The sequence below is a fragment of the Bos mutus genome, chromosome 5, assembly GCF_027580195.1.
Source record: "Bos mutus isolate GX-2022 chromosome 5, NWIPB_WYAK_1.1, whole genome shotgun sequence".
NCBI classification, from domain to species: domain Eukaryota; kingdom Metazoa; phylum Chordata; class Mammalia; order Artiodactyla; family Bovidae; genus Bos; species Bos mutus.
In genome coordinates, this window is record NC_091621.1 from 77,169,774 (window position 1) to 77,196,296 (window position 26,523).

Here is a 26,523-nt window from a genome sequence, read left to right on the forward strand (position 1 = left end):
TTTTTGGGTTTTTTTTAAATGGGAACATCTATTTCCTCCAACTCCTTGACAGCCAGTTTTCTTTTGTTTCTATGAGTTTGTGACATTTTTTAAGATTCACATATATGTGACACACCCAATATTTGTCTTCCTTTCTCTGGCTCATTTCACTGATCATTAGGGCCTCAGAGTCCATGCATGTAACCACAAACAGCAGGATGTCCTTCCTTCTCGTGGCTGAACAATATTCTACTGAATGTGTATATACCACATCTTCTTTATCCATTCATCCACTGACAGACATTTTGATTGTTTCATGTATTGGATACTGTGAATAATGCCACTATGAACGTGGAAGTGCAGATATCGCCTCAAGATTGTTTTCATTTCCTCTGGATAAGAATTCCAGAAGTGCGATTACTAGATCATATGGAGTAATATTTTTAATTTTTTGAGGAGGCACCATACTGTTTGCTTGAGGTTTCAAACACATGCTCACAAAATCATAACCAACACCAATGTGAAGGAGCTTGTCTCCTGTTTCTTCTCAAAAAAAATTTATAGTTTCAGGTCTTATACTGACATCTTTAATTCATTTTTAGTTGATTTTGTGTGTGGTATAAGACAGGGATCTAGTTTCATCCTTTTGGGTGTGGATATCCAGTTTTCTCACACTATTTGCTGAAGATACTACAGAAACTGTAATGAAGACATTAGTTTCCCCACTGAACATTCTTGGCTCCTCCGTCATAAACTGACTGACCAAATACGCATGGGTTTGTTTCTGGGCTCTCTATTCCATTCCACTGATCTAGTGTCTGTCTTTACGCCAATACCATACCACTTTGAGTAATACAGTTTGCAAATATAGTTTGAAGTTAGAAAGTGTAATGCCTCCAGCTTTATTCTTTCTCAAGATTCCTTTGGCAATTTGTGGTTTTTTTGCAATTCCACACAAATTTTAGAATTGTTTGTTCTACTTCTGTGAAAAGTGCACTGGAACTCTGATTTGTGCACTGGACTGCACTACATTTGTAGATGGATTTCCACAGTATGGATGTTTTAACAAATTAATTTTTCTAATCTGTGAGCATGAAATATCTTTCAATTTATTTGTGTCTTCTTCAATATCTTTCATCAGCATCATAGTTCTCAGTGTATAGGTCTTTTACTTCTTTGGTTAAACTTATTAGGCATTTTTTTTGTATGATACAATAAATAAGATTGTTTCCTTAATTTCTCTGACAGTTTGTTATTAACATACAGAAATACAGGTGATTTTTGTATATTGATTTTGTATCCAGCAATCTAACTGAATCTGTTTATTGATTCAAACAGTTCTGTGGTGGCGTTTCCAGGATTTCCTATGTATAACACGAGACCATCTGCAAATAGTTTTACTTCTTCCTTTTTACTGAGATGCATTTTCCTTCTTTTCCTTGCCTAACTACTCTGGTTAGAACCTCTAGCACCATGCTGATTAAAAATGGCAAGAGTAAACATCCTTATCTTGCTCTGACCTTAGATGAAAAACTTTCAGTTTTCCACTTTTGAATATATTATTAGTTGTTTGTCATACATAGCTTTCACTGTTGAGGTATGTTCCCTCTACACCCACTCTTGAGAATTAATCATGAATGGATGTTGAATTTTATCATATGCTTTTTCTGCACCTATTGAGATGATCACACGATTCTCATCCTTCATTTTGTTAATGTGCTGAATCACATTAATTTGCATATACTGAACAATCCTTGTATCCACTTGATTGTGGAGTATGATCCTTTTAATGTGCTGCTGAATTCAGTTTGCTAGTTCTGAGTTGAGAACTTCTGCAGCTATATTCATTAAGAATATTGGCCTGTAATTTTCTTTTCTTGTAGGTTTCTTGTTTGGTTTTGGTATCAAGATAATGCTAACCACATAAAATGAGTTTTTAAGAATTCCCTCCTCTTCTATTTTTCAGGAAACTTTAAGAAAGATTGGTACTAATTCTTTCTCAAATGTCTGGTAGAATTTGCCAGTGAAGTCTTCTGGTCCTCTACTTTTGTTTTGGGGAGGTTTTTAACTACTAATTTAATCTCCTTATAAATAATTGGTTTGTTCAAATTTTCTATTTCTTCATGATTCAGTCATGATCCCTTTCTTCTAAGCTGTTCAATTTGATGGCATATATTGTTGACAGATTTTCTATTTCTTCATGATTCAGTCATGATCTCTTTCTTCTAAGCTGTTCAATTTGATGGTATATATTGTTGACAGTAGTCTCTTATGATCCTTTGTATTTACAGTTGTAATGTCTCCTCTTTCTGATTTTATTTCAGTCTCCTCTCTTTCTTATTAAGTCGAACTAAAGGTTTGTATAGTTTCTCTTCAAAAAAACCAACTCTTGCTTTTTCACTGATCTTTCCTACTGTATTTTTAATTTCTATTTCATTTATTTCCACTCTGATTTGTTATTCCCTTCTTTGTGGCAGCTGTGGGCTTAGTTTCTCCTTCTTTATCTATCTCTTTGAGGTTTAACATTAGGTTGTTTATTTGAGACTTTTCTTGTTTCAAATGTAAGCATTTATCACTATGAACTTACCTCTTAGAAACCCTGTAAGTTTTGGTATGTTGTATTTCTATTTTCATTGGTCTCCAGATATTTTTTATTTTCCTTTGACAGCCTCCTTCAACCACAGGTTTTTCAGGAGAATCTTGTTTAATCCTCCATGTAATTTTGAATTTTCCAATTTTCTTTTGTTTTTAATTAAGGTATAATTGACATACAACATTAGTTTCAGGTTTACAACATAATAATTTGATACTTCTATATAATGCATAATGATTGCAACAAGTCTAGTTAACAACCACTGCATACCCTAACTTGAAAAGACACATGCATCCCTATGTTCACTCAACATAATTCACAAAAGGAAATGAAAAGGAAACAACCCAAGTGGGATGTTGGGATGGTGGGATGGTGGGATGGATAAAGAAGATATGCTATATATGTACAACAAAATATTAGTCAGCTATACAAAAGAATGAAATATTACTAGTTTTGACAATATGAATAGACTTTGAGGGCATCATGCTAAGCGAAATAAGACAGAGAAAGAGGAATACTGTATGATCTCACTTATATGTTGAATCTAAACAACAAACAAATGAACTAAAAACCAAGCCCACAGATAGAACAGATTGATGGTTGCCACAGGCAAGGTATGGAGGCTAGTGAAATGGCTAACAGGCATCAAAAAGATACAAACTTCCAGGTATTTAAAAAAAAAAAAAGTTAAGTCCTGAGAATGTAATCCACAGCACTGCAACTGTAGTTAATAATACTATCTTACATATTTCAAAGTTCAGTTCAGATCAGTTGCTCAGTCATGTCTGACTTTTTGTGACCCCATGAACCACAGCACGCCAGGCCTCCCTGTCCATCACCAACTCCCAGAGACCATCCAAACCCATTTCCATTGAGTCAGTGATGTCATCCAACCGTCTCATCCTCTGTCGTCCCCTTCTCCTCCTGCCCTCAATCTTTCCCAGCATCAGTCTTTTCCAATGAGTTAGCTCTTCGCATCAGGTGGCCAAAGTACTGGAGTTTCAGCTTCAACATCAGTCCTTCCAATGAATACCCAGGACCGATCTCCTTAGGATGGACTGGCTGGATCTCCTTGCAGTCCAAAGGACTCTCAAGAGTCTTCTCCAACACCACAGTTCAAAAACATCAATTCTTCGGTACTCAGCTTTCTTTATAGTCCAACTCTCACATCCATACATGACCACTGGAAAAACCATAGCCTTGTAACATTTCAAAGTTACTAAAACAGTAAATCTTAAAGGTTCTCATCACAAGAAAAAAATAAAAATAGTGCAACTATATATGGCAACAGATGTTTTCACTTTGACAAATTCCTTCAATTATCTAAGGCTTTCTGTTTCTGCTGGGGTCTTAAAATGAGACCACTAGAAATCCAAATAATCTTCCAAACACAAGGACATCAAGTGTCTTTAAAAATATTAACACAACAACCCTGTAAATCAACTACTTTTGAATAAAAAACTTAACTAAATAAAAACAATCTGAACATGATCTGAGTGGGAATTCCATGTTTATATATTATGTCTCTGTCTTCTGTGGATACCAGGATACAGCAAATATGCAGCAGGTTTTCTCCTGATCTACAGGTCAGCAAACCAGAGTCCACCGGCTCAAAAATGTTTTATGGAACAAAACCATGCCCATTCCCTTAAGTATTCTATATAGCTTCTTTCACACCACAACAGCAGAGGTAAATAGGTGCAACAGAGATATGGCCCACAAAGCGTATAATGACTTGGCTCTTCACAGGAAAAATTGGCCAACCCTGTCCTGGTTTAGAGGTTTATCAAATAAGCTTCCACAAATAGCACCTGGTGGGCTCTGTGGGCAATTGTGAGGGATGAGCTCTTTGTCGTACTAGGAGTCCAGCACATTACAGAATGTTTAGTATCCCTGGCCCGCCAGGGAACTAAAATGCTAGCAGTACTCCCAGTCTCTGTGTCAACCAAAATTCCCCACACATTTCCAAACACTCTGTAAGAGAGTGGAAGTACTATCCCTGATTGAGAACCACTGAAGAACTAAATTAGCTCAGAGTAAAGGAGGAGAAAATACAGTCCATAAATTCTAAATGCCACCAAGACAGACGAGAAATGTCATTACCTTTATAGAAAGCAAACTAAAAATCTATTCTTCTTCCCCTTTGACACTTAAGCCAAAAATATGTTAACAACTTCTTGATAAAATTAGGCTTTATAATTTGATTATCATGGGGCTGACTTTAAAAATATAAGGCAATCTTACCGATTTGTTCCATCCAGATTTGATCGGTGAATGAAATTAAGTTTTGCATCTGCCCAATACAGCTTCCGTTCCTCATAATCCAAAGTCAGTCCATTTGGCCAGTAAATTTCAGTGTTTATTATGACGAAACGATCAGAACCATCCATTCCAGCACGTTCTATCTTTGGTACTTCTCCCCAGTCTGTCCAGTACATGAACCTAAAAAAAATATGAAAAATAAACCCATGACATAAGCAGGTTAACTACCAAGTATCTTACAATCATCACTACTGGATAAAGAAAGCTCTCTAAGAAACACTAAAACTGAAATTCCTAGAAATTGTTATTGAAATTTTAATCATCTATCTTTTTGCTTCCATGATGGTAATAACTGATTCAAGTCCAGCATCATCCACAACAAGAAAACCATGTGATCAAAGCTTTTAGGGAAAAAGGGTATTTACACTGTCTCGGTGTATCTCCCCATAAATTAACAATAATGTTAAGAGAAAATAAACTTGGTGGACAACACCTTACTCACATCATCTATCATCAATTAAGGAAAACACTGGCAATATGTTGGGAAAAAATGTACCATTTTTTATGTTAAGTTCTCTTACACAGTATTTCTGTCCAAAAATGCATAAGTTGAACAAAATTATAAAGGAAACAGACTACCAAATTAAAGAACATTCTAGAAAACAAATGCCTTTGAACATTTCAATGTTAATAAAGTCAAATAAAGGCAGATAAATTAATCTGGGTAAAAGGAGAACAAAGAGACATAGTAACTACTGCATACAGTGTATCAAATTGGTAGATAGGTTGGGGAAATGGCTGCTGCTGCAAAGTCCCTTCAGTCGGGTCCGACTCTGTGCGACCCCAGAGACGGCAGCCCACCAGACTCCTCAGTCCCTGGGATTCTCCAGGCAAGAACACTGGAGTAGGTTGTCACTGCCTTCTCTGGGCAAACTGTTACAAAGATATTATTGGGCAACTTGGCAAAATCTGATGGTATGTCAAATTCTATAATAGAAATGTATTAATGTTAATTTACTAGGTATGATCATTTTATTGTGGTTTGGGTAAAGAGAATTTCATTGTGAGAATGCAAGACTTCCCAGTTTCCAAACAGTCTTATATGCAAGATAATCTTACTAAATACTTCTCTAAAAAAGACTGCTTAAGGTGATTATTATAACACAGTATTACACTATATTAGAGCTTTAAATACAGAACCCTAATATATGACAACAGTAGCAAAACGGAGAAGGAAAAACAAAGATTAGTACTGAAGCAAAGTTTCTGTATTTTACTGGAATTAAATTAGCATTAATCTGAAGTCCATTGTGATTAAAAATGATATTATAATCTCTTAACAAATACTAAGAAAATATCTAAAGAATTATAGCTAAAAATTTAACCAAGAAATTAAAATTGTACCCTAGAAAACATCTGCTTAATGGAGGCAGTTAAGTTGAAGCAAAATAACAAAAAAGCAAGACATAAGGAAAACTTAAATTGAAGAAAGTAGGAAAAACCACTAGACCATTCAGGTATGATCTAAATCAAATCCCTTATGATTATACAGTGAAAGAAAGTGAAGCTGCTCAGTCGTGTCTGGCTCTTCACAACCCCATGGACTGTAGCCTACCAGGCTCCTCCGTCCATTGGATTTTCCAGGCAAGAGTACAGGAGTGGGGTGCCATTGCCTTCTCCAAAAATTCTCCTAGCCAGGCTTCAACATTACGTGAACTGTGAACTTCCAGGTGTTCAAGAAAAGGTGGTTTTAGAAAAGGCAGAGGTACCAGAGATCAAATTGCCAACTGCTGGGGTCCAACCCGGCTGATCCAGGGTATTCGAAGCGGGGACGGCGTCGGCGAGGGTCAGGATACAATAGCTTCAATCAGATATTAATTAAAGATATAAAGAGTAATAGAATAAGGATAGCTCAGTAGGAAAATTCAGTGGAGAAAAGAGGCTGAGTAGCTTGGTTTACGCGGGAGACCAATAAAACTTCAAGACAAGAAGCTTGCACCACTTACGTAGGCCACAGGTGTCCTTCCGTTCTCCCGAAGGAGAGGAGACACTGAGGCCTCCCCGGTCGGATCTTAGAAGCCCAGGCATAATTAGTAAGCATGGTGGGTTCCGCGATCCAGATGGAGATTCAACCAGAGTGAGAGAGAGAGCGCGACATGGGGAGACCAGTATTTCGAGAAACTGATCCCAATTCTTTATTTTCCAGAGTCTGTTTTTATACACTGAGATGTTATACAAAAGTCATGTGGGGACAGCAGTCCTGACTTTTATTAACGTCAGGTGCTTCACACAAATGTATACAGAGGTCTTAGGGGTGTTAGATCATCTTCTGGCCAGGGGGGCCTGCTGACAATTTATGACCCTCTCCTTGTGACAGTGGTCAGAACACTTTTTTCTCCAAGGGTGATTATTCTTAAAACAGACGCCACCCAAATAAAGTTACATTCCTATAGGGTGAGGGTGTAGTGGGTTTTAGTTAAGGAAAGAATTTACTTAGCCTAAGGCCTAACGCGATTAATATCAAAGGTTAATAGTTACTTCTTCTATATATTCATTAATGTGTGTAAGGGCAGGGGATATGGAGACTTAGCAACAAACATTGGCTCAACAAATGAAAAACCCTTCACCAATACAATTTCTAATCAGCCCATTATACTTATACTAATAGTTTTCTAACTTTTCTAAGGAACCTGTTTTTAGAAGGTTTAAAGCATCTCATGCCTCTCACGGTTGGGAGGCTGTGAGCAATCACATGTGGCCGGACAAGCCTGTCAGGCAGGCTAGAGAACCTTCAGAGGAGTTTGTAGGTTAAAACACTCTTATCACGCCCAGGAATTATTATTAACTAGAGCTCTAAGTTAACTCCTTTTCCGAAAGAGGTGGTGGGGGACAGCTCCCCGTAAAGTCAGAGGTGTAGGTGAGAGCACAAAGTAGTAAAGTAGGCAGGCTCTGGTTAATGGGGGTAGATGCTCGAGGATTTCCAGGGGGACTCCTGAGGCTCGATCCCGCCTTTGCGTATGTCGAGCCTCCTTCCTCATGACCTTTGCCATGGGCGGAGTACCTCACTCTGGCCTCCAACAGCCAACATCCATTGGATTATCAAAAAAGCAAGAGTTCAAAAAAAACATCTACTTCTATACTTCACTGACTAAGCCAAAGTCTTCGACTGTGTGGATCATTACAAACTGTGGAAAATTCTTCAAGAGATGGGAATACCACACCACCTGACCCGTCTCTTGAGAAATTTGTATGCAGGTTAGGAAGCAACAGTTAGAACTGGACATGGAACAACAGACTGGTTCCAAATAGGAAAAGGAGTAGTCAAGGCTGTATATTGTCACTCTGCTTATTTAACTTATATGCAGAGTACATCATGGGAAACACTGGGCTGGAAGAAGCACAAGCTGGAATCAAGATTGCCAGGAGAAATATCAATAACCTCAGATATGCAGATGATACCACCCTTACGGCAGAAAGAAAAGAAGAACTAAAGAGCCTCTTGGTGAAAGTGAAAGTGGAGAGTGAAAAAGTTGGCTTAAAGCTCAACATTCAGAAAACGAAGATCATGGCATCTGGTCCCATTAATTCATGGCAAATAGATGGAGAAATAGTGGAAACAATGACAGACTTTATTTTTGGGGGCTCCAAAATCACTGCAGATGGTGACTACAGCCATGAAATTAAAAGATGCTTACTCCTTGGAAGGAAAGTTATGACCAACTTAGACAGCATACTAAAAAGCAGAGACATTACTTTGTCAACAAAGGTCCATCTAGTAGCAACGGCACCCCACTCCAGGACTCTTGCCTGGAAAATCCCACGGACAGAGGAGCCTGGTAGGCTCCAGTCCATGGGGTCGCTAAGGGTTGGGCACGACTGAGCGACTTCACTTTCACTTTTCACCTTCATGCACTGGAGAAGGAAATGGCAACCCACTCCAGTATTCTTGCCTGGAGAATCCCAGGACGGAGGAGCCTGGTGGGCTGCCGTCTATGCGGTCGCACAAAGTCGGACACGACTGAAGCGACTTAGCAGCAGCAGCAGCAGTCAAGGCTATGGTTTTTCCAGTAGTCATGTATGGATATGAGAGTTGGACTATAAAGAAAGCTGAGTGCCGAAGAATTGATGCTTTTGAACTGTGGTGTTGGAGAAGACTCTTTAGAGTCCCTGGACTGCAAGGAGATCCAACCAGTCCATCCTAAAGGAGATCAGTCCTGGGTGTTCATTGGAAGGACTGATGTTGAAGCTGAAACTCCAATACTTTGGCCACCTGATGGGCAGAACTGAGTCATTGGAAAAGACCGTAATGTTGGGAAAGACTGAAGGCGGGAGGAGAAGGGGACGAAAGAGGATGAGATGGTTGGATGGCATCACCTACTCAATGGACATGAATATGAGTAAACTCTGGGAGTTGGTGATGGACAGGGAAGCCTGGTGTGCTGCAGTCCATGGGGTCACAAAGAGTCAGACGTGACTGAACTGAAGGAAAACAAAATGACAGACATAACAACATTCAAGTAAATAACGACAATAAAATATAAATGGATTAAAGATTCCATTCAAAAAAATAATCATAGAGGGTAAAGCCAACAGGTATTTGGGAAGAAAAAACTGACAGGACTTGGCTTGAGGAGTGACGAAGAGCAAGAACTAAAGATGATTTCTAGGTCTGTCAAAAAAGGGATGCCTTAAAAGAGGTAAATATTAATAAACATTAAAGTAAATACACAGCTATTAAAGTAAAAGATGTTCAGCCATATACCACCAAGCAGTATGATGTCATATTTGAGATATCACCATAACAGGAACTGTTCTTTTGAACTCTTCAATTATAAATCATATAATTTATAACTACAAGTACTTTAAGTGTGGAAAAGTTGGATTATAAAAGATAGTGTAGCGATGATGTAAAGCAGAGATTCCAGAGCTAGGGTGCTCAGGCCCGCCACTCCCAGACACATGATTTTGTGCAAGTTATTTCACCTTTCTGTCCCTCATATTCCTCATAACACAAGGATTAAAAACAGATGCATGTCAAATGGTTTCTGTCAGAATATAGCAGTTAATACATGCAAAGCACTTAGAAGCTCTATCTATGCTCTAGCTATTGTTTTTTACATCATAAATCTCTTGTTCATGGTTTCACTTTTAGAATGAACGGCAAAGTTATTAACACAATCTTTATACTATCTGGCTCCTACCCATCTCTTCAGCTTCAATTAACACCACTCTTCTCTTCATCACCTTGGGCTTCCCAGGTGATGCCATGGTAAAGAATACACCTGTCAATGCATGAGATGAAGGAGATGTGGGTTTGATCCCTGGGTTGGAAAGATTCCCTGGAGTAGGAAATGGCAACCCACTCCAGTATTCTTGCCTGGAAAATTCTATTGACAGACGAGCATGGTGGGCTATAGTCCATGAGGCTGCAGAGAGTCAGACACAACTGCGCATGCACACGCACACACACACACACCCCCACACCCACACCCACCCACCCACACACACACCTTTATTTATTATATGCCAGGTACCATACTCCCTGGCAGTACAGCGCTTTCCCTTTACCTGTTATCTTCTCTTTCAGAGTTCAACTTAAATCAAGTTTTCTCTAACAGACCTTCTTTAAATTACAAATTAGGTCATACAGTCCCATATAAGCTCTCAGAGTACTTCACATTCGTAGCATTACAAATACGTCTGATCATTCGCTTAATGTTTATTACCTCTAACTTACACATTTATGTTTTTGGCAATTTCTGGATTAAGAAAAGTTTTTTTTAAGTAAATGAGGAAAAATTTTTCCATTTGCTGATTTGGTAACAAATACCTCTTTGATAGAACTCTTGTCTACAACAGCCAGCAGAAAAGAAAACAACAGGTTCGAAGAATAAGCTGGCAGAGAAACTGACTAGAGATTTCCCATGATCACAGACTGAATCTGGTGGCAGTATTTCTTCACGTACTTTGACATGCTAATTTCATGTCTCAGTGCCAACTGTTCAAAGGTCATTCTATCAGTAAATATTTTAGCAATGTTCTAGCTAACAGCTCACCTCTGGTTTATATCTCATAAAATCAAACATAAGAAAGCTAGAATGCAATTATCCTAAGAATTCAGATCTCTCACCGTAAGAGTTTTAAAAAGAAAGCAACCAGTCAATGACAAAATACTAAATCAACCCATGTATTATTTGTTCTTTTATTACTATACAATCCAGGTCCAAAGTTTCCCTATCCTAAATGTTTTTTCCTTCTTTAAACTGAAATATAACTGACACATAACATCATGTGAGTTTAAGATGTACAATATGTTGGTTTGATACTTATATACTGAAATATGACTACCATAGCATTAGCTGACACACTTACCACTTCACATCATTACTTTCTTTTCTTCAGTGGGAACAATTAAGATCTCGTTGTTTATAATCTAGTATTGTTGACTATAATCACTACATTGTGCATTCGATCTCAAGGACTTATTTATCTACTAGCTCTAGGTTTGTACCCTTAAACAACATATTCCCAGTTCCTCCAGCTCCCAGCTTCTGATAACCACCAGTCTACACTGTTTTTGTAAGTTTGGCTCTTTTGGATTCCACATGTAAGTGATGCTATATAATATTTGTTTTTCTCTGACCGACTTATCTCACTTAGCATAATCCCCTCGAGGTCCACCTATGTTTCCACACATGGCAGATTATTTTTTCTCAATGGCTAATATTCCATTGTGCATATATACGGCAACTCCTTTATCCATTCATCTATTGAAGAACATGTAGGCTGTTTCTGTATCTTAGCTATTGTGAATAACTAACAATGAATATAGGAGTACATACATCTCTTCAATTCCTGTTTTCATTTCCTTTGGATATACAGCTGAGCTGTGAACAACAGAAATTGAAACTGCACAGGTCCACATACAAATTTTCTTTTCAACAATAAAATACTACAGTACCACACAATCCAGTCAATAAGAGAAATCAATCATGAATACTTATTGGAAGGATCATCTGATGAGAACAGACAACTCACTGGAAAAGTCCCAGATGCTGAGAAAGATTGAGGGCAGAAGGAGAGGAGGGTGTCAGAGGATGAGATGGCTGGATGGCACCACCAATGCAATGGACATGAACTTGGGCAAATTTTGGGACCTGGTGACGGACAGGGAGGCCTAGCGGGCTGCAGTCCATGGGGTCACAAAGCATCAGACACAAATGGGTGACTGAACAGCAACAACAGTTGACAATCACACAACCCATGGCAGGTTAAATCCACAAATGTAGAATCTCAGATACAGAGCAATCATGTATATACAAAAGGAAGACTATAAGTTACAAGTGGATTTTCAACTGCACAGAGGGTCAGCACTCCTAAACCACGCTGTTCAAACTCAAGTATAGGACCTCCCTGGTGGTACAGTGGTAAGAATCCACCTGCCAACGCAGAAGTCAAGGGTTCGATCCTGGTCCAGGAAGATTCCACATGCCATGGACCAACCAAGCCCGTGTGCCACCAACTGCTGAAGCCCAAGCACCCTACAGTCTATACGCTGCAGCTACTGAGCTACTGAGCATGTGCACCTAGGGCCCATACTCCACAATAAAAGAAGCCACAGCAATGAGAACCCCGAACACCAAGGGGAAGAACAGCCCCCACTTGCCACAACTAGAGAAAGCCTGCATGCAGCAACAAACACCCAACACAATCAAGATAAATTAAAAATAATAATAAGCTCAACTGTATATCCAGAAGTGGAATTGCTGAACCATAAGGCAGTTACATTTTTAATTTTTTAAAGACTTTCATATTGGTTTCCATAAGAACTAAACCAATTTACATGCCTAACAACAGTGTACAAGAATTCCCTTATCTCTACATCTTCAGCATCACTTACCTCTTGTCTTCTTGATAATAAACATTCTAACAGGTGAGAGGTGATATCTCATTGAGGTTTTGCCTTGCATTTCCCTAATGATTATCAATATGGAGCACCTTTTCATGTAGCTACTGGCCATTTAGGTTTATTTTCTTTTGAAAAATATCTATTTAGTTCCTCTGCCCATTTTTTTTAAATGGATTGGTTTAAGTTGTGTAAGTTCTTACTATATTTTGGATACTAACCGTTATCTAATATATTACTTACAAATATTTTCTCCCACTCTGTAGGGCTTGGCAGGGGGACTATTTCCTTTGCTGTGCAGAAACGCTCCAGTTGCTTGTGCTGATCTAATTTTTTTCACTTTTACCTGTGAGTTTTTTCACTGTTCTGGATCTTGATAAACAGTAGGAAAAAGAGGCAGGTGGGAAGATAAACTGAATATCTATGTTTATCTTTTCCCAATCAGCTAGTATCCCCATAAATTAAGTGCTTGGCTAAGAAGAAGTCTTATGTATATGCACAACAACATAAAAATGGCAAAATCATATAGAAGATTTCTTCCAAAAAAATCGAAATTTAAACTCTATCTGTACCAAAATACACAATTTCTCAAACTTTCTTTAGTTCATCATTGTATATAGCATGTAACAACTCAGAAGCAGATTTACCATAAATGAAGCATAAGCAAACTTCAGGATCCTTCACGTAGGTTCACTCCAGTACCTTGCCTTTAATTCTGCTCAGGAAGTCAATGCTTTGCACGATTCCACCATAGATGAATTTCAGTTAAATAACATCACCCTACATACACGCAACATGGTCAAATTTCAGTTATGGTAACCACAAATTTCACTACCAGCTCCACAAATCACCGTGTAAATGACAGATGTGTTTCATGATCCGTCATCAATCACACTCCTCTTTCAAAGTCTATGACTGGTCTCCACTCAACTGTTATTCAGCTCACACACAGACAGCAGAGTGTATGCCCATGCTGCCTCTTTGTGCTGATAAAAGCTATGTGACATTCTATGAAAATATATTATCAAAAGAAAATTGGCCAAGAAAGATGAAAGTGCAGCAAAGAAATGAAAAGTGGTAAGTATAGATGAAATCTGAACTGAATATAAATAGAGTTATAGAAGAAACAGTTGACTATGGGTTGTTGACACCACTGTCATTCAAAATTCTAGATAGATACGCAGCCGGGAGAATTTAGTCAAAGCCAGCTTACCAACATAAATGAGCAAAGTGGTTGTGCCCAAAAGGATAAACACATCCCAGAGTGATGCCACCAAAAATAACTTCACACTGAAGGAACTCTCTCAGATAATTCACAACACTGAAAACACAAAATTAAATATTAATTATTAATATTAAATATTTTGAAGGCTTGCTCCAAACACAGAGAGGAATATTATAATTCACTAGGGCACAGAAAAGATGCTTGCTCTGTATAGTAAGTTATACAGTGAGAAGAGAGCAGCATTCTCTGCTCAAACTATTTTTAATGATACTTCTAATATTTTATAGATGTAATATAAGTAAATACATACTAGTTTTACTGTTTTTCTACTTCTCTATACATTTACATCAGACAGTAATAATATTTAATATTTTGATGAAAAATTTTAAAGTCACGAAAGAATTGTAATTTATATACTAATTAGTAAGATTGCTTTATGTAGTTTCGGCTTTGCATGGAGTTCCCCCCTTTTTGTTTTGTTTTGTTGTGTTTTAATTACTTATTTTGGTCTTCCCTGCTATGTAGGCTTTTCTCTAGTTGTGGTGCACCGGCCTCTCACTGTTGGGGTTTCTCTTGTTACAGACCACAGGATCTAGGGAACGAGAGCTTTAGTATCCACAGCACAAAGGCTCAGTAATTGTGGTTCCCGGGCTCTAGAGCACAGATTTACCTGTTCTGAGGCATGTGGCATCTTCCTGGACCAGGGATGGAACCCATGTCCCATCCAATGGCAGGTGGATTCTTTACCACTGAGCCACCAGGGAAACCCAGTGTTGCACACTTTAGCGTTTGTCTCCATAAGCAAAGTTTTTTAAATTAATCTGTTTCATTTTCATCAATTCAGTTCAACGCAGAATTAACACTGAGCACCTCAGTTCAATTCAGTTCATTGCAGTCGCTCAGTCGTGTCCAACTCTTGGCTATCCCATGGACTGCAACACGCATGGACTGTCCATGGACTGTCCATCACCAACTCCTGGAGTTTACTCAAATTCATGTCCATTGAGTCAGTGATGCCATCCAGCCACCTCATCATCTGTCGTCCCTTTCTCCTTCCGCCTTCCATCTTTCCCAGCATCAGAGTCTTTTCAAATGAGTCAGTTCTGCCCATCAGGTGGCCAAAGTATTAGAGTTTCACTTTCAACATCAGTCCTGCCAATAAATATTCAGGACTGATCTCCTTCAGGATGGACTGGTTGGATTTCCTTGCTGTCCAAGGGACTCTCAAGAGTCTTCTCCAACACCACAGTTCAAAAGCATCAATTCTTTGGCGCTCAGCTTTCTTTATAGTCCAACTCTCACATCCATACATGACCACTGGAAAAACCATAGCCTTGACTAGACAGACCTTTGTTAGCAAAGTGATGTTTCTGCTTTTTAACATGCTGCCTAGGTTGGTCATAGAAATTTGGAAAACTCAGCAGTGGCCACAGGACTGGAAAAGGTCAGTTTTCATTCCAATCCCAAAGAAAGGCAATGCCAAAGAACACTCAAACTACTGCACAACTGCATTCACCTCACACGCTAGTAAAGGAATGCTCAAAATTCTCCAAGCCAGGCTTCAGCAATACGTGGACCATGAACTTTCAGATGTTCAAGCTGGTTTTAGAAAAGGCAGAGGAACCAGAGATCAAATTGCCAACATCCGCTGGATCATCGAAAAAGCAAGAGAGTTCCAGAAAAACATCTATGTCTGCTTTATTGACTATGCCAAAGCCTCTGATTGTGTGGATCACAATAAACTGTGGAAAATTCTTCAAGAGATGGGAATACCAGACCACCTGACCTGCCTCTTAAGAAACCTATATGCAGATCAGGAAGGAATAGTCAGAACTGGACAAGGAACAACAGACTGGTTCCAAATAGGAAAAGGAGCACGTCAAGGCTACATATTGTCACCCTGCTTATTTAACTTATATGCAGGGTATATCATGAGAAACGCTGGGCTGGAAGAAGCACAAGCTGGAATCAAGATTGCCAGGAGAAATATCAATAACCTCAGATATGCAGACGTCACCACCCTTATGGCACAAAGTGAAGAGGAACTAAAAAGCCTCTTGATGAAAGTGAAAGAGGAGAGTGAAAAAGTTGGCTTAAAACTCAACATTCAGAAAACGAAGATCATGGCATCTGGTCCCATCACTTCATGGGAAATAGATGGGGAAACAGTGGAAACAGTGTCAGACTTTAATTTTGGGGGCTCCAAAATCACTGCAGATGGTGATTGCAGCCATGAAATTAAAAGACACTTACTGCTTGGAAGGAAAGTTATGATCAACCTAGATAGCATATTGAAAAGCAGAGACATTACTTTGCCAACAAAGGTCCATCTAGTCAAGGCTACGGTTTTTCCAGTGGTCACATATGGATGTGAGAGTTGGACTCTGAAGAAAGCTGAGCACCGAAGACTTGAAGCTTTTGAACTGTGGTGCTGGAGAAGACTCTTGAGAGTCCCTTGGACTGCAAGGAGATCCAACCAGTCCATTCTAAAGGAGATCAGTCCTGGGTGTTCACTGGAAGGACTGATGCTAAAGCTGAAACTCCAGTACTTGGGCCACCTCATGCGAAGAGTTGACACATTGGAAAAGACTCTGATGCTGGGAGGGATTGGGGGCAGGAGGAGAAGGGGATGACAGAGGATGAGATGGCTGGATAGAATCACTGACTCGATGGACATGAGTCTGAGTAAACTCCGGGATTTGGTGATGGACAGGGAGGCCTGGCGTGCTGTGATTCATGGGGTCGTAAAGAGTCAGACACGACTGAGCGACTGAACTGAACTAAGGTTGGTCATAACTTTCCTTCCAAGGAGTAAGAGTCTTTTCATTTCATGGCTGCAGTCACCATCTGCAGTGATTTTGGAGCCCCCCAAAATAAAGTCTGACACTGTTTCCACTGTTTCCCCATCTATTTCCCATGAAGTGATGGGACCAGATGCCATGATCTTAGTTTTCTGAATGTTTAGCTTTAAGCCAATTTTTTCACTCTGTCATCAAGAGACTCTTTAGTCCTTCTTTGATTTCTGCCATAAGGGTGGTGTCATCTGCGTATCTGAGGTTATTGATATTTCTCCCGGCAGTGTGTTTTTTTCCAGCTTGTGTTTCATCCATCCAAAGCGTTTCTCATGATGTACTTTTCATATAAGTTAAATAAGCAGGGTGACAATATACAGCCTTAACTACCCCTTTTCCTATTTGGAACCAGTCTGTTGTTCCATGCCCAGTTCAAACTGTTGCTTCCTGACCTGCATACAGATTTCTCAAGAGGCAGGTCAGGTGGTCTGGTATTCCCATCTCTTTCAAAATTTTCCATAGTTTGTGATGATCCACACAGCCAAACATTTTGGCATAGTCAATAAAGCAGAAGTAGATGTTTTTTTTGGAACTCTCTTGCTTTTTTGATAATCCGATGGATATTGGCAATTTGATCTCTGGTTCCTCTGCCTTTTCTAAAACCAGCTAGAATATCTGGAAGTTCACAGTTCACATACTGTTGAAGCCTGGCTTGGAGACTTCTGAGCATTACTTTACTAGCATGTGAGATGAGTGCAATTGTGCAGTAGTTTGAGCATTCTTTGGCATTGCCTTTCTTTGGGATTGGAATGAAAACTGACCTTTTCCAGTCCTGTGGCCACTGCTGTGTTTTCCACATTTGCTGGCATATTGAGTGCAGCATTTTCACAGCATCTTTTAGGATTTGAAATAGCTCAACTGGAATTCCATCACCTCCACTAGCTCTGTTTGTAGTCATGCTTCATAAGGCCCATTTGACTTCGCATTCCAGGATGTCTGGCTCTCGGTGAGTAATCACACCATTGTGATTAACTGGGTTGTGAAGATCTTTTTGGATAGTTGTTCTCTGTATTCTTGCCACCGCTGTCCTTTATTGAACCCAACTTTGCGTGAAATATTCCCTTGGTATCTCTAAGTTTCTTGAAGAGATCTCTAGTCTTTCCCATTCTATTGTTTTCCAATAGTTATTTGCACTGATCATTGAGTAAGGCTTTCTTATCTCTCCTCGCTATTCTTTGAACTCTGCATTCAAATGCGTATATCTTTCTTTCTTTCTTGTCTTTGCTTTTCGCTTCTTTTCTTTTCACAGCTAAATGTAAGGCCTCCTCAGACAGCCATTTTGCTCTTTTGCATTTCTTTTTCTTGGGGATGGTCTTGATGGCTATCTCCTATTCAATGTCTCGAACCTCAGTCCATAGTTCATCAGGCACTCTGTCTATCAGATCTAGTCACTTAAATCTATTTCTCACTTCCACTGTATAATGGTTAAGGGATGAGCACCTACCAAGTGACAAACATCCCTTGAGGGATGGTCCTAGCATTCAAGGAGTTCTCAGAATTGACAGTTTTCAAATATCACAGGGCTTTAAGACAGGTAAGTGTGACCTCTCTGCTCTGACAGCAATAGAAGAGGGGCCACAAGGGCAATCAAGAGATAATGACACCTGAGCTGAGCCTTGAAGAAGCAGCAGGTTGGATTATAAGAAATTAGAAGGAAAAAACTTTACAGTGAAGCACAAACTGTATGTGAAAGGAACTACATGCATTCCAATATTACTACAGCATAAAACGAAAAGTCTGAGGTCAGGGATGAAATCTACTCCAAGACCCTGAGCAAAGCAGTAAATGAAAAAAACAAAGTATTACAAAAGCACTCTTTCCACTGCCGTATACATGCTATTTTATTGTGAATAGTATTATGGTTCCAATTAAACTGAGGCATTGAGACCAATCACTCAGAGTTTACAGGAAAATGAATTGCCTAGGTTAAATGTAAATATGACTTCATTAAAAACCAAACAATGTTTATTACAGCTTTCCAGGTGAAGAAACACATAAAAACTGGGAGACTAACAAAGCTTTCTCCAGCTAACATTACTGAATTCCTCCTACAAGAAAAGTCAATAAAAGAAATCACAGTGCCACCAATTTCCAAAGATACAGTAACATGAAATTTAAAATTTAGCTGCAAACTCAAACACAGAAGATCATCTAAGAAACTGTGCCTTCACCTGGTGGTGGTGGTGGTGTAGTCATCAAGTTGTGTCTGACTCTTGCGACCCCATGGACTGTAGCCCACCAGGCTCCTCTGTCCTCCCTGCATGGGATTTCCCAGGCAAGAATACTAGAGTGGGTTGCCATTTCATTCTCCAAGGGATCTTCCTGACCCAGGGATCAAACTGGGGTCTCCTGCATTGCAGGCAGATTCTTTACCAACTGAGCCACCAGGGAAGCCCCACCTTACATAAGACTGAATCTAAGGAGATGGCCAGACTTCTGTTTTGTTTGTTCATCAGGTGTCAGTACCAACTAATCATCAAAAATCTTCTATGTGAATGTTCAGATCAATAAACATTCAAAGTGTTGAATAACTCTGTTGAATTGCAGAGATTGCCCTGAATGAACTGTCTTTATTGTTGTTGTTCAGTAACCCAGTTGTGTCCGACTCTGCAACACCATGGACTGCAGCACACCAGGCTTCACCATCTCCCAGAGCTTGCTCACGCTCATATCCATTGAGTCGATGATACCATCCAACCATCTGTTGTCCCCCTCTGTTGTCCCCTTCTCTTCCTGCCTTCAATCTTTCCCAGCATCAAGGTCTTTTCAAATGAGTCAGCTCTTTATCAGGTAGCCAAAGTATTGGAACTTCAGCCAGTTCTTCCAATGAATATTCAGGGTTGATTTGCTTTAGGATTGACTGGTTTGATCTCCTTGCAGTCCAAGCAACTTTCAAGAGTCTTCTCCAACACCACAGTTCAAAAGCATCAATTCTTCAGCACACAGCCTTCTTTATGGTCCAACTCTCACATCCATACATGATTACTGGAAAACCCATAGCTTTGACTAGATGGGCCTTTGTCAGGAAAGTAATGTCTCTACTTTTTAATATGCTGTCTTGGTTGGTCATAGGTTTTCTTCCAAGGAGTAAGTGTCTTTTAATTTCATGGCTGCAGTCACCATTTGCAGTGATTCTGGAGCCCAAGAAAAGAAAGTCTGTCACTGTTTCCAGTTTCCCCATCTATTTGCTATGAAGTGATAGGACTGGATGCCATCTTAGTTTTGTGAATGTTGAGTTTTAAGCCAGCTTTTTCACTCTCCTCTTTCACTTTCATCAAGAGTTCCTCCTCACTTTCTGCCATAAGGGTGGTATCATCTGCATATCTGAAGCTATTGATATTTCTCCCAGCAATCTTGATTCCAGCTTGTGCTTCACCCAGCCCGGCATTTCTCATGATGTACTCTGCATATAAATTAAATAAGCAAGATGACAATATACAGCCTTGACATACTCCTTTCCCAATTTTGAACCAGTCCATTATTCCATGTCCAATTCTAACTGCTGCTTCGTGATCTGCATACAGGTTTCACAGGATGCAGGTAAGGTGGTCTGGTATTCCCATCTCTTTAAGAACTTTTCACAGTTTGTTGTAATCCACACAATCAAAGACTTTAGCGTAGTCACCGAAGTAGAAGCTTTTCTGGAATTCTCTTGCTTTTTCTATGATCCAACAGATGTTAGCAATTTGATCTCTGGTTCCTCTGACTTTTCTAAAACCAGCTTAAACATCTAGGAGTTCTTGGTTCACATAGTGTTGAAGCCTAGCTTGGAGAATTCTGAGTATTACTTTGCTAGCATGTGAAATGAGTGTAATTGTGTTGTAGTCTGAACATTCTTTGGCATTGCCCTTCTTTGGGTTTGGAATAAAAACTGACCTTTACCAGTCCTGTGGCCACTGCTGAGTTTTCCAGATTTCCCAGGCAAGAATATTAGAGTGGGTTTCTATTTCCTTCTCCAGGGGATCTTGCCGTCCCAGGAACTGAACCCATATCTCCTACATTGGCAGGCAGATTCTTTACCACTGAGCCACCTGGGAAGCTCCCTGAACTACCTACCTGTGTTGATGTTTGCACTGATGAAAAAGCAATGATGGGTAAAACTGCAGGGAGTGACAATCAACTGTATGAACAGTCACTGCATTTATTCTTCACCATATACAAAAGAAAAGCCACTATCAATGAATACTCACATTGGTTAGGTAGAAAATTATTAATTTCATTAAGTCTTTACCTTTGACTCTGTATTTAATATTCTGTGTAACAAAATGCAATCTAGAGAAAGGACTTCTGCTGTACATGAAAGCAGAATGGTTGTCTTGAGAAAAAGCACCTGGCCAACTGAGATAGATGTTTTCACAGACTGCAATTTCTCACTTTAAAAAAATTAATGACAAACCGTGATTAATAAAACTTAGGTATCAGGCAGATACTTTCGTGGAAATAGATGAAATGACCTTGTCACTTCAATTTGTTGCGAGTAATAAAATCTGAGCTTTCTGCATTCAATCTGTTGCAGTACATTATATATATCTGACAAAGTACTTATGTTTACAATGTATGAAGAACCCCTAAAATTCAATAGAAGACAAACAACCAAATTAAAAACTGAGCAAAAGATCTGAAGAGACAGATCGACAAGACATACCAATGGTAAAGAATCACACACAAAAAGAGTCAACATAATTATTCATCTCAAAAATGAAAATTTAAACTCTAATGAGATATCACTACGTATCTATCAGGATGGATAAACTTTAAAAAAAAAATAGACAATACAAAGTACTAGCAAATATGCAGAGCAACTGAAACTCTTATACACTGCTAGTGTTAATGCAAAATGGTACATCTACTTTGGAAAACTGTTTGGCTGTTCCCTATATTAAGTAAACATTCCCATAAGATCTAGTAACCCCATTCCTCTTTTCAGATCAGATCAGATCAGATCAGTTGCTCAGTCATGTCCGACTCTTTGCAACCCCATGAATCGCAGCACGGCAGGCCTCCCTGTCCAACACCAACTCCCGGAGTTCACTCAGACTCACGTCCATCGAGTCAGTGATGCCATCCAGCCATCTCATCCTCTGTCGTCCCCTTCTCCTCCTGCCCCCAATCCCTCCCAGCATCAGAGTCTTTTGCAATGAGTCAACTCTTCGCATGAGGTGGCCCAAGTACTGGAGTTTCAGCTTTAGCATCATTCCTTCCAAAGAAATCCCAGGGCTGATCTCCTTCAGAATGGACTGGTTGGATCTCCTTGCAGTCCAAGGGACTCTCAAGAGTCTTCTCCAACACCACAGTTCAAAAGCATCAATTCTTTGATGCTCAGGTTTCTTTATAGTCCAACTCTCACATCCATACATGACCACAGGAAAAACCATAGCCTTGACTAGATGGACATTTGTCGGCAAAGTAATGTCTCTGCTTTTCAATATGCTATCTAGGTTGTTCATAACTTTCCTTCCAAGGAGTAAGCGTCCTTTTAATTTCATGGCTGCAGTCACCATCTGCAGTGACTTTGAAGCCCAGAAAAATAAAGTCTGACACTGTTTCCACTGTTTCCCCATCTATTTCCCATGAAGTGATGGGACCGGATGCCATGATCTTCGTTTCCTGAATGTTGAGCTTTAAGCCAACTTTTTCACTCTCCTCTTTCACTTTCACCAAGCGGCTCTTTAGTTCCTCTTCACTTTCTGCCATAAGAGTGGTGTCATCTGCATATCTGAGGTTATTGATATTTCTCCCACCAATCTTGATTCCAGCTTGTGTTTCTTCCAGCCCAGCGTTTCTCATGATGTACTCTGCACAGAAGTTAAATAAGCAGCGTGACAATATACAGCCTTGACGAACTCCTTTTCCTATTTGGAACCAGTCTGTTGTTCCATGTCCAGTTCGAACTGTTGCTTCCTGACCTGCAGACAAATTCCTCAAGAGGCAGGTCAGGTGGTCTGGTATTCCCATCTCTTTCAGAATTTCCCACAGTTTACTGTGATCCACACAGTCAAAGGCTTTGGCACAGTCAATGAAGCAGAAATAGATGTTTTTCTGGAACTCTCTTGCTTTTTCCATGATCCAGCAGTTGTTGGCAATTTGATTTCTGGTTCATCTGCCTTTTCTTCTAAAACCTGCTTGAACATCACGAAGTTCACGGTTCACGTATTGCTAAGCCTGGCTTGGAGAATTTTGAGCATTATTTTACTAGCGTGTGAGATGAGTGCAATTGTGCAGTAGTTTGAGCATTCTTTGGCATTGCCTTTCTTTGGGATTGGAATGAAAACTGACCTTTTCCAGTCCTGTGGCCACTGCTGAGTTTTCCAAATTGGCTGGCATATTGAGGGCAGCACTTTCACAGCATCATCTTTCAGGATTTGGAATAGCTCAACTGGAATTCTATCACTTCCACTAGCTTTGTTCGTAGTGATGCTTTCTAAGGCCCACTTGACTTCACATTCCAGGATGTCTGGCTCTAGGTCAGTGATCACACCATCATGATTATCTGGGTCGTGAAGATCTTTTTTGTACAGTTCTTCTGTATATTCTTGCCATCTCTTCTTAGTATCTTCTGCTTCTGTTAGGTGCATACCATTTCTGTCTTTAACAAATCCATCTTTGCATGAAATGTTCCTTTGGTATCTCTGATTTTCTTGAAGAGATCTCTAGTCTTTCCTATTCTGTTGTTTTCCTCTATTTCTTTGCACTGATCGCTGAAGAAGGCTTTCTTATCTCTTCTTGCTATTCTTTGGAACTCTGCATTCAGATGTTTATATCTTTCCTTTTCTCATTTGCTTTTTGCTTCTCTTCTTTTCACAGCTATTTGTAAGGCCTCCCCAGACAGCCATTTTGCTTTTTTGCATTTCTTTTCCATGGGGATGGTCTTTGATCCCTGTCTCCTGTACAATGTCACAAACCTCATTCCATAGTTCATCATCGTTCATCAGTTCCTCTTTTCAAGGGAAATTAAATATAAGTGAAGTGAAGTTGCTCAGTTGTGCCCGACTCTTTGTGACTCCATGGACAGTAGCCTGTACCAAGCTCCTCCGTCCATGGGATTTTCAAGGCAAGAGTACTGGAGTTGGTTGCCATTTCCTTCTCCAGGGAATCTTCCCAACCCAGGGATTGAACCCAGGTCTCTCACATTGTAGACAGACAATTATATATGTATTCACACAAAAATCTGTATGATAATATTTATAGCAAATGCATTCACAGTCACCAAAAATTATAGAATGTTCTTCAAATGGGGACAGACAAACTGTGGCACATTCGAACAATGGAATACTCTATGAAAAAAAAAAAACAACAAACACTAATAAAAATAAAATTAAAAAAGACATAAGGAAAACCATTTTAGCTGTTAGAAGTTAAAATAATGGTTATTTCTGGGGAAGGAATGGAACATGAGCGGGGGGCGGTTTCAAGAATGCTGGCATTGTACTGTTTTTTAATCTATATGCTGCTCACTTTGGTGTGATCACATTTATAAACTTAATTTGCTCTCTTAATATGATGTGTACATTTTCTATATCTGTGTTGTAATAAATGTTTATAGTTTTAGGGAAAAGAACCACCAACACACACAACAACATATATAAACTTCAAATGCTTTATAGTAAGAGAGAGTAGCTAGAGTCAAACACTAGAAGATACATGATTCCATTTATATTACTTTCTGGAAAAAACAAAACTGTGTAGAGTCAGAAAACAAATCAGTGGTTGCCTAGAGCTGCAGGTAGAGGAAAAGGTTGATGACAAAAAGGAAAAATGGGGGGAGTTCATGAATTACTCTCTATTTTAATTATGTCAATGATTACCCGAATGTGTGTGTGTGTGTGTGTGTTTGTGTGCTCAGTCCCTCAGCCGTGTCTGACTCTGAGACCCATGGACGGTAGCCCACCAGGTCCCTCTCTGTCCATGAGAGTTTCCAGGCAAGAATACTGGAGTGGTTTGCCATTTCCTACTCCAGGGGATCTTCTCGACTCAGGAATGTAACCAGCATCTCTTGCATTGGCGGGGGGATTCTTTACCACTGCACCAATGGGGATCAACACCCAAATGTATGTATTTGTATAAATTCAGCAATGGCCACCAAAAAGCATAAATTTACTGTATACAAATTTTACTCTTTTTTAATAGGTAGAAGACTTCACTAAATACTTCACACAAGAAGATACATGAATGGCCAGCTGGCACATAAAAAGATGCTCAATCTCAATCATCACAGAAGTAGAATAAGATACCACTTCACACCCACTAAAATAGCTAAGATTAAAAAGACCAATAATTCCAAGCGTTGGTAAGGATGGAGCAAATGAAACTCTCATACACAACTAGTATAAACTTTGAAAACTAGTTTGGCAGTTTCTTACAAAGTTAAATGCACACTTAACCCTATGAACTAGCAATTCTAGTTTTAGGTATTTACTCAAGAGAAAATTAAAATATATCCACACAATGATCTCTACATATAAGTTCAGAGAAGTTTTATTCATAATAACCAAAAACTGGAAATAACACAAATGCCCATCAAGAGGATGATAAACCAACTCTGGCATATTCATACAATGGAATACTACTCGGCAATGTAAAAGAATTACTCACATATTCAACAATAAGGATGTCTTTTTTAAAATTATGGTAAACAAAAGAATTCAGTCTCAAACAAGTACCTACACAAGGACTCCATTATATCAAGTTCTGGATTCAGCAAAACTAACCTACAGTGATAGAAGTTAGATCAGTACTTGTGGCGGTAGAAGTAGGAATTGACTGGAAACTGACTATGGCAGTTTTCTGGACTGACGTGATAAAACAGGTTTGTTGTATCTTTTTTTTTTAAGGGGGGTAATGGTAGATACACACATATATGAAAACTCATCAAGCTTTAAATATTAAAATATATATATTTTACAGGTAAAGTTTATCTCAAAAAAGTTGCTTAAAACACAAATAGGAAACAGACTATTTTTTGAGTTACACAAAGATAACTTCTTCTCTATAGAAGCTTTTCCCAGCTTGTCTAGACAAAGCAGAGTTACTCTCTCATGTGTTCCTAGAGCTTGTTTTGCTATGTTAGAATATTAACAATTATCATGGTTTGTAGATAAACTATGAAGAACTCATAGTGGCAGACCATAAGCCATTTGCACACTGCCAAAATGCAGACAGCAAGTAAGTACTATTGTCTTTTCTGTATAATTTACAGAGGTCTCACAACTGTCACTAAGCTTGTCTAAAGAAGCACTAAATTTGTAAGAACTCAGTGTCTAGATTATGACATAATAAAAAGTTGTCACAAATGAACTAGTGAGCTCAAGAAGAATTTTAGCAATAAATAAAATTATCTGCATGCCGCTGCTCATCAAAACTAATAAATAATACTTCCATTACTTAATACTAAGAAATATATCATGTCATGTTACTTCACAGATCACCTTCATATAAAGGCTTCAACTGCAACAAATGAAACTGAGGCATTTGTCAGGTGAAAATTTGATAAAAATTTAGAATTTTTAAATGAAGCTTGCTGGTATTTTCATTTGTTCTAATGTTTCAAATTTGAAGTAATAAATTTCATCTATAAATACTAAACACTTCCATGTGTAATTTGATTAACTTTTAAATTAGAAACTCATTAAAAACTTAATAGAGAAAGGGAAAGAAGAACAGGTGGCAGAAAAAGACAAACAATTTTATAAGTTACTAAGGTACTAAT

General features: G+C 39.0%; 1 protein-coding gene across 4 annotated transcripts in view; it reads right to left on the minus strand.

The window, feature by feature from the left end:
• The window catches only part of LRP6 (LDL receptor related protein 6), a 178,694-nt gene that overhangs the window by 92,036 nt on the left and 60,135 nt on the right, over positions 1–26,523 (minus strand). For 2 of the 4 annotated variants that reach the window (XM_070371106.1, XM_070371104.1), the window contains exons 3-4: positions 13,954–14,061; positions 4,817–5,014 (exon numbers count right to left, since the gene is read on the minus strand). In XM_070371106.1, the coding sequence (XP_070227207.1) occupies positions 4,817–5,014; positions 13,954–14,061 (306 nt within the window). The remainder of the gene's footprint in view (positions 1–4,816; positions 5,015–13,953; positions 14,062–26,523) is intronic. The other 2 variants (XM_005890037.2, XM_005890036.3) reach the window with 1 other exon arrangement.